We start from the raw sequence: 14,464 nt of genomic DNA on the forward strand, positions 1-14,464 counted from the left end.
CAGCTGTGAGTTATTGTGCATGTGTTTCCATTTGTACCTGTAGCTGTTGATGAACAGTGTCCATCAGGATGGCATATTGGTCAGCTGTGAGTTATTGTGCGTGTGTTTCCATTTGTACCTGTAGCTGTTGATGAACAGTGTCCATCAGGATGGCATATTGGTCAGCTGTGAGTTATTGTGAGTGTTTTTCCATTTGTACCTGTAGCTGTTGGTGAACAGTGTCCAACAGGATGGGATATGTTTCTTCTGTGAGTTATTGTGCGTGTGTTGCCATTTGTATCTGCAGCTGTTGGTGAACAGTGTCCATCAGGATGGGATATGCTTCTTCTGTGAGTTATTGTGAGTGTTTTTCCATTTGTACCTGTAGCTGTTGATGAACAGTGTCCATCAGGATGGCATATTGGTCAGCTGTGAGTTATTGTGCATGTGTTTCCATTTGTACCTGTAGCTGTTGATGAACAGTGTCCATCAGGATGGCATATTGGTCAGCTGTGAGTTATTGTGTGTGTGTTTCCATGTGTACCTGTAGCTGTTGATGAACAGTGTATCGAGGCATATTGGTCAGCTGTGAGTTATTGTGCATGTGTTTCCATTTGTACCTGTAGCTGTTGATGAACAGTGTCCATCAGGATGGCATATTGGTCAGCTGTGAGTTATTGTGAGTGTTTTTCCATTTGTACCTGTAGCTGTTGGTGAACAGTGTCCAACAGGATGGGATATGTTTCTTCTGTGAGTTATTGTGCGTGTGTTTCCATTTGTATCTGTAGCTGTTGGTGAACAGTGTCCATCAGGATGGGATATGTTTCATCTGTGAGTTATTGTGAGTGTTTTTCCATTTGTACCTGTAGCTGTTGGTGAACAGTGTCCATCAGGATGGGATATGTTTCTTCTGTGAGTTAATGTGTGTGTGTTTCCATTTGTATCTGCAGCTGTTGGTGAACAGTGTCCATCAGGGTGGGATATGTTTCAGGGTAAGTGCTACTTCTTTGACAAGCATGCAAGAAAGAAGTGGTACGAAGCCAGATCAGAGTGTCAAGCAATGGATGCAGACTTAGTGGTTATCAAGAGTTCAGAAGTGGAGGTATGACTGTAAACATAATTCCCAACCATAATCTTTTAACTTATAAGAAGTACTTGCTCCCTTAGAACAGCTCTGCACAAAATGTTTTAACTCATGATCCAGAGGAGCTGCCTTTTTATCCATAAGATACCTTTGTTTTGCAGACACTTGATTTTTACATTGAAGTTATGATTTACTTATTAGAGCCAGTAGGCGTTTGCTTTTGGTAAAAAAAATTCAATCATCTGAACGTTATGTTAGCAGTAGAAGCTGGTCTCCCATTCCTGAAGTTGAATATATCACAGTTTAACGTTTCTTGCATTAATTCAGATATAACAGCTGCACAGCTTTGTTGCACTGTGGTTTTCTTCTTATTCCTTAAATGCATGACTACCCCAACATGTAACATTCAGGTAGCTGCTGCCATTATGGGAATTAGGCTGATTCTCTGTACAAACTCTTGGAAAAATAACTCTTTTATTTCAGAATTGGATTACTACTCAGATCGTTTCTTTAGATGGTGGCTACTGGATAGGCCTTCATGATCAAAGCGATGAAGGGGACTTTGAGTGGGTTGACGGAACCAAATTAAGTGAAACTGGGTTCTCGTGAGTATAAAACACAGTACTGTCTCAGTTTAATCAAAGGACACTGACGGCATGATTCTATAATACAAGTAACAGCAACTCTGTTTAACAGTTAACTAAAGTTGATATCAAGCTGGCACTTATCTTTTGGAGTATCGGGATTAACGTGTTGAAATATGTCAACCTATTCTAATTATTGATGACAACTTTTGTGATCTTGTTCCTGATATGATATTTTTCACTTGTTTCTGCATACACTTTGTATCAGCTTGTAGTTAGTTAATCAAACATTCTTTTTTCTCTGTGTTAGTCGTTGGGATCTAAGGCAACCAGATAATTATGGTGAAGAAGGTGAAGACTGTGTGGAGATCTGGACGAGTGGCCTGTGGAATGATGATAGCTGCATCACTAGCATGGAAGGACTAATCTGTGACAAAAATACAAGTTAGTTATCCACCCTCAACCCTCATTACGAGCTTATCAGCACGTACATACTATCACTTCCGTCTTCTTCTGTTTCTATTGAACGTCATAGCTAACTATGTTTACCTGTAATGGCATACTGCATGTTAATCCAGCCATCTCATTGACTGTGTGTATTCGGCTACAGTAATAAGTACATATACTCCAAAATCTCATTGATTAGGCTGAAGTAATGGCATACTGTTACTCCGGGGTCTGCTCGATATTCATAAGGTCCGCTATTCATAAGGGTCATTGTTCATAAGGTTGGTTATTCATAACGTGCATTTTTTCAATAAAATGGTTCGCTATTCATAATGGAAATAAAGGTTTGTTATGCATAATAAAAAGGGAACCTTATTCATAAGGTCCGGTATTCATAATGGAAACAAAGGTTCGATATTCATAATGAGCAAAACGGTTTGATATCCATAATGGACAAAATGGGAAAAGGTGTCGATATTCATAATAGAACAAAGGGTTCGTAATCCATAATAGACAAAAGTTCATAATTCATAATAGGAAGAAAGGTCCGATATTCATTATGGAGCGAAAGGTCCGTTATTCATATTGGGAAAAAAGGTTTGTTATTCATAATAGGAGAAAAGGTCCGATATTCATACTGGATCAAAGGGTTCGTAATTCATAATGAATTAAAGGGTTTGTAATCCATAATGTGAAAAAAGGTTTGTTATTCATATAGGAGAGAAGTGCGTCATACAAGTGCAAAAGCCCTTTTACCCTTTATTCCATTATGAATATTTTGTCTATTACAGATTGCGAAACCTTTGCTGTATTATGAATATCGAACCCTGCATCCTATTATGAATAACTAACCTTTTTTACCATTATGAATATCGAACCCTTTACCAATTATGAACAACTAACCTTTTTTACCATTATGAATATCAAACCCTTTTACCAATTATGAACAATGAACCTTTTTTTTTCTGATGAATAACGAACCTTATGAACAATGAACCTTTTTGCTCATTATGAATAGCGAACCTTATGAACAATGAACCTTATAAATGATGATCCTTACGAACAATGAACCTTATGAATATAGAACCTTATGAATATCGGGCTGTCACCGTTACTCCAGCATATCTCATTGACTGCATGTGTTAGGCTGCATTATTAAAAGTACATCTACGTCGGTACTCTGCAATAGTCTGGTGTCCATCTCGCAAAGGATGATATTAGATAAAGTGACATCACCAAGTCATGTCTTGCATATTGAAAAGTACCTAGATGTTTTCACTTTAAAATTGTCAGCAGACGTTATTGAAATCAATTCTGGAGGCAAAGAGTTCCAATCTTTTATCGTTCTTGGAAAAAAATAAAATAATGGTGCGGTCCAATGTCATTGCGCAAGCGCACTAGCATCACGTCGTCCAATTCTATGGACGGAGAAAGTTGACCATCTTTACGACAAAAACATTTTTTTCCCGTGAAAAATATGTATGCACGATGGTGACAGTCAGTTTTAAATGTGTTTCCAGATACACTCTGATTACAACCATTGTATTTAATGGTATTTTAAACTTGTTGTCTTGAGTTGTCGTGATATGGGCCTGTTGACGCTAATTAGTACGACCCGTATTAGGCTGCAGCAATGGCAGTATGAAAAGTACCTAATGCCATGTACAACTGTCAATAGCCAGCATCTCATTCACTATGTGAGGTTGTCTGTTGAAGTCATGATGTTTGTTCAATCATGTTTTTAAAGCATTACTACAAAGTAAACAAGAGGGCAATCCACAGAGTTGCATATTTCATCTCCAGCAAACATTGACTGCAAATGAACAAATTTATCATTAGCTATGCAATCTGGCAATACCATTTATGAAGTAGCTATAGCCTTAACATGACTAAATTCTTTTTTGAACCCAACACTACAAAAATTTAGGCTTGGAGTCCTGACTCCAGAATCATTCTTAACAGTGATAAAATTATTGTGAAATTTTCCTATTTTTTGTTCATTTTATACTTACTTTTAACACTAGGAAGATTACCACTCATTGTCAATCTGTGAAATTCAAATACTGCGTGAAGGTAATTATACATATACCAAGGAGTTGTTATGGAACTCCCTGCATAAACTAGATCGACTTTATCCTCTTGTGCTTTTTAGATACAGGGAATAGACCTAGGCTAACACAGTGTACATATATCGCGCGTACGCACACATACGTTTACATGTCCTATGGTAGACCCAGATGCGAAAGTGAACCATTTCACAAAACTGTTACTTTCCCATTCCCATATGAACGTGCCAGCTATCATCGCATCTTGCGATACTGCAGTTCTAAATATTTTGTGGCACGTTGACATTTTGGAAATTTCAGTCATGGACTTCACCCTACCGTACGCCATCAGAGAGTAGCGCTACTTAGAAAAAATAAATATTACCATGCAACTGCTGCTATGGCAACTGACATAGCTGTATATGGCCCAACTGGCAAGGAACTACAAATATCTCATCCTCCCTATGGAAGCAATAATTTAACAAAAGAGAAAGAATAATACAATTTCTAAATGTGACGGGCACATTAATGTGAAATTGTGAATACTGCCATCTATTTGCTGAGTTGATTATGTTACTGAATTTTGGGGAACTTCAACCTCTAGTTAGCAGTTAATCATTCTTGCCAGTGTCGATGTGTCATATACAAATTGTAAGCCTTTATCTTTAGTTATCAGCCAATTTTGCAGTTCTCATGGTACACTTGCATGTAGATTTATACCTGCTAACTTTCATGTATATTCAGGAAGACTTATCTAATTTAAGGAGTTTGAAGAGGGGAGTTTGTTTGGGCTCTACAAACTAGTCAACATCCACAATAAAGAACATAAAGTACCACAGATGGTGTCTAGTCTAATAAGCTTCGACCTATTACATAAATAAACTTATTTAGTGGTTGTTTTAATTAAAACTGTTAGCAGGTTGCTACCTCCTTCAGAGTGGCAATGATATCATTAGCTATATTGCTCAGCATGAGATAATTTAGGCAGATAGATGGGTGTCACCTTGTCCTTAATTGTGTTGGAATGTTTTATTTGTTCTTCATTCACAGTCTATGATGTATCCTTGGAGGAGATTCCCCCAACACTCTCTCCTATTTACCGATGTCCTGTTGGATGGAAGGCCTATGGTGATTACTGCTTCTACGTCCAACTCAGTGAAGGCTCTTGGCAAGATGCACGAGACCAGTGTAGAAGTCTTAGTTCTACCTCAGACTCAGAACTAGCCTCAATACATAACAGCAATGAAAATGAATTCGTTGCTGCCCTTGTGGCTCAGTGTAAGTGGAGGAAAATAAACATATTACAAGTTTCTTGAAAACATTGAAAGTGATTAAAATAGCAGAGGGGAACAAAAGTACATAGAGAGAAGGATGAAGATTAAACATTGAGTTGTGGTTGCTCTTGTGAAGCAGAGTAAGTCTAGGATCCAATAAGTATTATATACGTATGTTTGGGAAGAAACATACAACCTCAAATGAAACAGCGGGAAAGACTGCAGGCTGTATCTCCATAAAATTGCCAATATTAATATTTGGGACACTAGCCTATAATTATCCAACAAACTGCATCACAAATACTGGCATTACCAAACATAGATACATTTCCTAGACTTCATTTTCAAATCATAATTGACTGAGTAAATCTAAGCAAAAGGTGAGAGCAGATATCAATATAATGAGCTGATACTTTTCTAATTCTATAGTGAATAAGAGATTCCTCTTTGCATTTAACTGATTTACAAAAATAAGTCATCACTTCTCAGCTGGAGTTACAGGACCTTTGACCCATTTCTGGATTGGAATGAATGATCTTCGTGTTTCACTGACCTTTGAGTGGGTTGATGGAACTGCTACTGACTACACATACTGGAATGACAACGAACCCAACAACTTCCTTGGTGCAGATGAAGACTGTGTGGAGATGGATGGAGGGGTAAGTAGTGCTATAAAATGATTGAAACACATATATCCTTCAAATATACCTGATACAATGTTTCCTTTGATACAAGTCCTAAATTGTATTCTAAACTGGTGAAATTTTGTATTGAATTTTCATTAATATGAATAATAGTTCAATTGATAAAAAACAATCTAGATGGCATGTGAATTCTATGTGTTCATAGTTTGACATCCCATCTGAACAAGCTATGTGGGATGTGAATTCTACATGTCCTATTTTGACATCCCATGAGAACTGGGTAGGCGGGGTGTGAATTTTACGTGTGTGAGTATGAAATTGCATAAGAGCAAGCTAGGTAGGATGTGACATCATGTTTTCCTAGTTTGGCATCCCATAAGAGCAAGCTAGGTAGGATGTGAAATCATGTTTTCCTAGTTTGGCATCCAATCTTTACAAGCTAGATGGGTGTGAATGCTATGATTTTCAAGTTTGAAATCCCTTGAGAACATTTAAGTTCCTAGCTTGACTTCAAACAAATAAACTGGGTGAGGTGTGGAATACTATGTATTTCTAGCGTTTAGTTTTCTCTTTTGTTTAATTTCTTTCAGGGTGCTTGGAATGATGAGAGATGCTCAATGATTAATCCCTCAATCTGTAAGATGGGTAAAATGATAATAGAAGGCACTGAACCACCTGTCACACCTTCTGGTTGTGACTTGGTAAGAATTTAAATCATGTCAAGATTTAACAAAGTAAGTAAATTTTGTGTTGGTATATGTTAATGTCTGTCAGGCTTGTTGATGTTTTTTTATGTAATCTCTTTGGTGCAGTAGACTTTAAGAGAAAGAAAACCGACCTCTTCCTGTTCTTGTAGCATTAAGAAATTATAGTAAAACATCCCTCTCTATGTGTGTAAACATATTAATAAGTTGTACAAGCAGAGTAAATAACAACCGAAACTGTCGTTTATGTCATAACATGACTAATCATGATTTAATCTTTTTCCACAGGGCTGGGTCTCCTATGGATCCTCTTGCTATGGTGTCCCAGGCAAGGTAGCTTCATCCTGGTCTAATGCACAGGCTGCTTGTAGGACTGCAGGGGCTACTCTTGCCTCTATTGGTGATAGGTATGTGAAGGTAGCCTTCATCCTGGTCTCAAGCACAGGCTGCTTGAAGGGCTGCAGGGGCTAATCTTGCCTCTATTGGTGATTTGTATGTCAAGGTAGCCTCATCCTGGTCTAATGCAAAGGCTGCTTGTAGGACTGCAGGGGCTAATCTTGCCTCTTTGGTGATAGGTTTGTCAAGGTAGCTTCATCCTGGTCTAATGCACAGGCTGCTTGTAGGACTGCAGGGGCTACTCTTGCCTCTATTGGTGATAGGTATGTCAAAATAGCTTCATCCTGTTCTTATGTACAGGCTGCTTGTAGGGTTGCAGGGGCTAATCTTGCCTATACTGGTGATAGGTATGTCAAGGTAGCTTCATCCTGGTCTAATGTAAAGGCTGCTTTCAGGACTGCAGGGGCTACTCTTGCCTCTATTGGTGATAGGTATGTCAAGGTAGCTTCATCCTGTTCTTATGTACAGGCTGCTTGTAGGGCTGCAGGGGCTACTCTTGCCTCTATTGGTGATAGGTATGTCAAGGTAGCTTCATCCTGGTCTAATGCACAGGCTGCTTGTAGGGTTGCAGGGGCTACTCTTGCCTATATTGGTGATAGGTTAGTCAAGGTAGCTTCATCCTGGTCTAATGCACAGGCTGCTTGTAGGGCTGCAGGGGCTACTCTTGCCTATATTGGTGATAGGTTAGTCAAGGTAGCTTCATCCTGGTCTAATGCACAGGCTGCTTGTAGGACTGCAGGGGCTAATCTTGCCTCTATTGGTGATAGGTTCGTCAAGGTAGCTTCATCCTGTTCTTATGTACAGGCTGCTTGTAGGGCTGCATGGGCTACTCTTGCCTATATTGGTGATAGGTTAGTCAAGGTAGCTTCATCCTGGTCTAATGCACAGGCTGCTTGTAGGGCTGCAGGGGCTAATCTTGCCTCTATTGGTGATAGGTATATCAAGGTAGCTTCATCCTGGTCTAATGCACAGGCTGCTTGTAGGGCTGCAGGAACTTATCTTGCCTCTATTATAGTGATAGGTATGTGTACAATAGCCCTTTTAAAGCTAAGAAAATAAAACAAAAGATAAGTGAGATGTTCTTAAGTTAATTAAAGCAGCACAGAAGTGACTCAAATGAAGTTCTGTTGATAAAGTTCCTTGAGCGTTTTGTCTGTGTATGGAATGAGACTGAGGTGTAATCTTTAGTTGAGATTTGCAAGGTTTGAACCTTCTAACTGGCACCATTAACAAACAAATATTGGATGGGAAATAAACAATTAAGGATTGGACAGTTGAATAAGTAGAGCACAAGACCTCTTTAGGTTACTATACTGTTTATGTTCGATTCTTTTCAGGATTTCTTGCTTTTTAAAATTAGTCTATAGTTTTGCAGCCTTTATTTTTCTTGGTCAATTGATGCATCCATCCTTTTCAATATAATTAGAGTTGACACAAATTTATATTATTAAAGTGAGAAATTTAGAAAAGTTCTGTAAAATATGTCATTGTGCTCTGTTAGTATGTGTGTTATGTCTTTCATGTAAACATTTATGCACTGAGGAATAATTGCAATGGTGATTATCCATTATGTGATACAAAAAGGCTTTCTCTTCTTGTTTAACTTTGTCAGATTTGAGCAAACTGTGGTAACAAGTATCCTGAGCCAGGAGAATGGAAACCCTGTATGGATTGGACTGAATGATTTGACAGTAGCAGGACAGTATCAATGGAGTGACAACACTGCTGTATCTTATACTCACTGGGATTACCAGGAACCTAGTAAGTATTAGTTAAAATTAATGTAAAAGGTATTATTTAACACTGACAGTAAGTTACAGTAACAGGACAGTATCAATGGAGTGACAACACTGCTGTATCTTATACTCACTGGGATTACCAGTAACCTAGTAAGTATTAGTTAAAATTAATGTAAAAGGTATTATTTAACACTGACAGTAAGTTAGAGAAACAGGACAGTATCAATGGAGTGACAGCACTGCTGTATCTTATACTCACTGGGATTACCAGGAACCTAGTAAGTATTAGATCAAATTGATGTAAAAGGTATTATTTAACACTGACAGTAAGTTACAGTAACAGGACAGTATCAATGGAGTGACAACACTGCTGTATCTTATACTCACTGGGATTACCAGGAACCTAGTAAGTATTAGATCAAATTGATGTAAAAGGTATTATTAAACACTGACAGTAAGTTACAGTAGCCGGACAGTATCAATGGAGTGACAGTACTGCTGTATCTTATACTCACTGGGAATACCAGGAACCTAGTAAGTATTCGATCAAATTGATGTAAAAGGTATTAGTAAACACTGACAGTAAATTACAGTAGCAGGACAGTATCAATGGAGTGACACCGCTGTATCTTATACTCACTGGGATTATCAGGAACCTAGTAAGTATTAGATCAAATTGATGTAAAAGGTATTAGTAAACACTGACAGTAAGTTACAGTAGCAGGACAGTATCAATGGAGTGACAACACTGCTGTATCTTATACTCACTGGTATTACCAGGAACCTAGTAAATATTAGATCAAATTGATGTAAAAGGTATTAGTAAACACTGACAGTAAATTACAGTAGCAGGACAGTATCAATGGAGTGACACCGCTGTATCTTATACTCACTGGGATTACCAGGAACCTTGTAAGTATTAGATAAAATTGATGTAAAAGGTATTAGTGACTGACAGTAAGTTACAGTAGCCAGACAGTATGAATGGAGTGACAGCACTGCTGTATCTTATACTCACTGGGATTACCAGGAACCTAGTAAGTATTAGATCAAATTGATGTAAAAGGTATTAGTAAACACTGACAGTAAGTTACAGTAACAGGACAGTATCAATGGAGTGACAGCACTGCTGTATCTTATACTCACTGGGATTACCAGGAACCTAGTAAGTATTAGATCAAATTGATGTAAAAGGTATTATTTAACACTGACAGTAAGTTACAGTAACAGGACAGTATCAATGGAGTGACAGCACTGCTGTATCTTATACTCACTGGGAATACCAGGAACCTAGTAAGTATTAGATCAAATTGATGTAAAAGGTATTAGTAAACACTGACAGTAAGTTACAGTAGCCAGACAGTATCAATGGAGTGACAACACTGCTGTATCTTATACTCACTGGGATTATCAGGAACCTAGTAAGTATTAGATCAAATTGATGTAAAAGGTATTAGTAAACACTGACAGTAAGTTACAGTAGCCAGACAGTATCAATGGAGTGACAACACTGCTGTATCTTATACTCACTGGGATTACCAGGAACCTAGTAAGTATTAGATCAAATTGATGTAAAAGGTATTAGTAAACACTGACAGTAAGTTACAGTTACAGGACAGTATCAATGGAGTGACAACACTGCTGTATCTTATACTCACTGGGATTACCAGGACCTAGTAAGTATTAGATCAAATTGATGTAAAAGGTATTAGTAAACACTGACAGTAAGTTACAGTAACAGGACAGTTTCAATGGAGTGACAACACTGCTGTATCTTATACTCACTGGGATTACCAGGAACCTTGTAAGTATTAGATCAAATTGATGTAAAAGGTATTAGTAAACACTGACAGTAAGTTACAGTAGCCAGACAGTATCAATGGAGTGACAACACTGCTGTATCTTATACTCACTGGGATTACCAGGAACCTAGTAAGTATTAGATCAAATTGATGTAAAAGGTATTAGTAAACACTGACAGTAAGTTACAGTAGCCAGACAGTATCAATGGAGTGACAGCACTGCTGTATCTTATACTCACTGGGATTACCAGGAACCTAGTAAGTATTAGATCAAATTGATGTAAAAGGTATTAGTAAACACTGACAGTAAGTTACAGTAGCCAGACAGTATCAATGGAGTGACAACACTGCTGTATCTTATACTCACTGGGATTACCAGGAACCTAGTAAGTATTAGATCAAATTGATGTAAAAGGTATTAGTAAACACTGACAGTAAGTTACAGTAGCCAGACAGTATCAATGGAGTGACAACACTGCTGTATCTTATACTCACTGGGATTACAAGGAACCTAGTAAGTATTAGATCAAATTGATGTAAAAGGTATTAGTAAACACTGACAGTAAGTTACAGTAGCCAGACAGTATCAATGGAGTGACAACACTGCTGTATCTTATACTCACTGGTATTACCAGGAACCTAGTAAGTATTAGTTCAAATTGATGTAAAAGGTATTAGTAAACACTGACAGTAAGTTACAGTAGCAGGACAGTATCAATGGAGTGACAGCACTGCTGTATCTTATACTCACTGGGATTTCCAGGAACCTAATAAGTATTAGATAAAATTGATATAAAAGGTATTAGTAAACACTGACAGTAAGTTACAGTAACAGGACAGTATCAATGGAGTGACAACACTGCTGTATCTTATACTCACTGGGATTACCAGGAACCTAGTAAGTATTAGATCAAATTGATGTAAAAGGTATTAGTAAACACTGACAGTAAGTTACAGTAACAGGACAGTATCAATGGAGTGACAACACTGCTGTATCTTATACTCACTGGTATTACCAGGAACCAAGTAAGTATTAGATCAAATTGATGTAAAAGGTATTAGTAAACACTGACAGTAAGTTACAGTAACAGGACAGTTTCAATGGAGTGACAACACTGCTGTATCTTATACTCACTGGGATTACCAGGAACCTAGTAAGTGTTAGATCAAATTGATGTAAAAGGTATTAGTAAACACTGACAGTAAGTTACAGTAACAGGACAGTATCAATGGAGTGACAACACTGTTGTATCTTATACTCACTGGTATTACCAGGAACCTAGTAAGTATTAGATCAAATTGATGTAAAAGGTATTAGTAAACACTGACAGTAAGTTACAGTAACAGGACAGTTTCAATGGAGTGACAACACTGCTGTATCTTATACTCACTGGTATTACCAGGAACCTAGTAAGTATTAGATCAAATTGATGTAAAAGGTATTAGTAAACACTGACAGTAAGTTACAGTAACAGGACAGTATCAATGGAGTGACAACACTGCTGTATCTTATACTCACTGGTATTACCAGGAACCTAGTAAGTATTAGATTAAATTGATGTAAAAGGTATTAGTAAACACTGACAGTAAGTTACAGTAGCCAGACAGTATCAATGGAGTGACAACACTGCTGTATCTTATACTCACTGGGATTACCAGGAACCAAGTAAGTATTAGATCAAATTGATGTAAAAGGTATTAGTAAACACTGACAGTAAGTTACAGTTACAGGACAGTATCAATGGAGTGACAACACTGCTGTATCTTATACTCACTGGTATTACCAGGAACCTAGTAAGTATTAGATCAAATTGATGTAAAAGGTATTAGTAAACACTGACAGTAAGTTACAGTAGCAGGACAGTATCAATGGAGTGACAGCACTGCTGTATCTTATACTCACTGGGATTACCAGGAACCTAATAAGTATTAGATCAAATTGATGTAAAAGGTATTAGTAAACACTGACAGTAAGTTACAGTTACAGGACAGTATCAATGGAGTGACAGCACTGCTGTATCTTATATTCACTGGGATTACCAGGAACCCAGTAAGTATTAGATCAAATTGATGTAAAAGGTATTAGTAAACACTGACAGTAAGTTACAGTAGCAGGAAAGTATCAATGGAGTGACAGCACTGCTGTATCTTATACTCACTGGGATTACCAGGAACCTAGTAAGTATTAGATCAAATTGATGTAAAAGGTATTAGTAAACACTGACAGTAAGTTACAGTAACAGGACAGTATCAATGGAGTGACAGCACTGCTGTATCTTATACTCACTGGGATTACCAGGAACCTAGTAAGTATTAGATCAAATTGATGTAAAACGTATTAGTAAACACTGACAGTAAGTTACAGTAGCAGGAAAGTATCAATGGAGTGACAACACTGCTGTATCTTATAGTCACTGGGATTACCAGGAACCTAGTAAGTATTAGATCAAATTGATGTAAAAGGTATTAGTAAATACTGACAGTAAGTTACAGTAGCCAGACAGTTTCAATGGAGTGACAACACTGCTGTATCTTATACTCACTGGGATTACCAGGACCTAGTAAGTATTAGATCAAATTGATGTAAAAGGTATTAGTAAACACTGACAGTAAGTTACAGTAACAGAACAGTTTCAATGGAGTGACAACACTGCTGTATCTTATACTCACTGGGATTACCAGGAACCTTGTAAGTATTAGATCAAATTGATGTAAAAGGTATTAGTAAACACTGACAGTAAGTTACAGTAGCCAGACAGTATCAATGGAGTGACAACACTGCTGTATCTTATACTCACTGGGATTACCAGGAACCTAGTAAGTATTAGATCAAATTGATGTAAAAGGTATTAGTAAACACTGACAGTAAGTTACAGCAGCCAGACAGTTTCAATGGAGTGACAACACTGCTGTATCTTATACTCACTGGGATTACCAGGAACCTAGTAAGTATTAGATCAAATTGATGTAAAAGGTATTAGTAAACACTGACAGTAAGTTACAGTAACAGGACAGTTTCAATGGAGTGACAACACTGCTGTATCTTATACTCACTGGGATTACCAGGAACCTTGTAAGTATTAGATCAAATTGATGTAAAAGGTATTAGTAAACACTGACAGTAAGTTACAGTAGCCAGACAGTATCAATGGAGTGACAACACTGCTGTATCTTATACTCACTGGGATTACCAGGAACCTAGTAAGTATTAGATCAAATTGATGTAAAAGGTATTAGTAAACACTGACAGGAAGTTACAGTAGCCAGACAATATCAATGGAGTGACAACACTGCTGTATCTTATACTCACTGGGATTACCAGGAACCTAGTAAGTATTAGATCAAATTGATGTAAAAGGTATTAGTAAACACTGACAGTAAGTTACAGTAGCCAGACAGTATCAATGGAGTGACAGCACTGCTGTATCTTATACTCACTGGGATTACCAGGAACCTAGTAAGTATTAGATCAAATTGATGTAACAGGTATTAGTAAACACTGACAGTAAGTTACAGTAGCCAGACAGTATCAATGGAGTGACAGCACTGCTGTATCTTATACTCACTGGGATTACCAGGAACCTAGTAAGTATTAGATCAAATTGATGTAAAAGGTATTAGTAAACACTGACAGTAAGTTACAGTAGCCAGACAGTATCAATGGAGTGACAGCACTGCTGTATCTTATACTCACTGGGATTACCAGGAACCTAGTAAGTATTAGATCAAATTGATGTAAAAGGTATTAGTAAACACTGACAGTAAG

The 14,464-nt window shown here is 37.5% G+C and overlaps 1 protein-coding gene across 1 annotated transcript in view; it reads left to right on the forward strand.

Annotated features, from left to right (window-relative positions):
- Positions 1 to 14,464, forward strand: part of LOC139966044 (macrophage mannose receptor 1-like) — a 130,239-nt gene that overhangs the window by 47,355 nt on the left and 68,420 nt on the right. The window contains exons 21-28 of the mRNA XM_071968678.1: positions 930 to 1,081; positions 1,547 to 1,668; positions 1,958 to 2,091; positions 5,190 to 5,417; positions 5,903 to 6,072; positions 6,648 to 6,758; positions 7,050 to 7,168; positions 8,770 to 8,918. Coding sequence (XP_071824779.1) covers positions 930 to 1,081; positions 1,547 to 1,668; positions 1,958 to 2,091; positions 5,190 to 5,417; positions 5,903 to 6,072; positions 6,648 to 6,758; positions 7,050 to 7,168; positions 8,770 to 8,918 — 1,185 coding nt within the window. The remainder of the gene's footprint in view (positions 1 to 929; positions 1,082 to 1,546; positions 1,669 to 1,957; positions 2,092 to 5,189; positions 5,418 to 5,902; positions 6,073 to 6,647; positions 6,759 to 7,049; positions 7,169 to 8,769; positions 8,919 to 14,464) is intronic.

Source organism: Apostichopus japonicus, chromosome 4, assembly GCF_037975245.1.
Source record: "Apostichopus japonicus isolate 1M-3 chromosome 4, ASM3797524v1, whole genome shotgun sequence".
Taxonomy (NCBI): Eukaryota; Metazoa; Echinodermata; class Holothuroidea; order Aspidochirotida; family Stichopodidae; genus Apostichopus; species Apostichopus japonicus.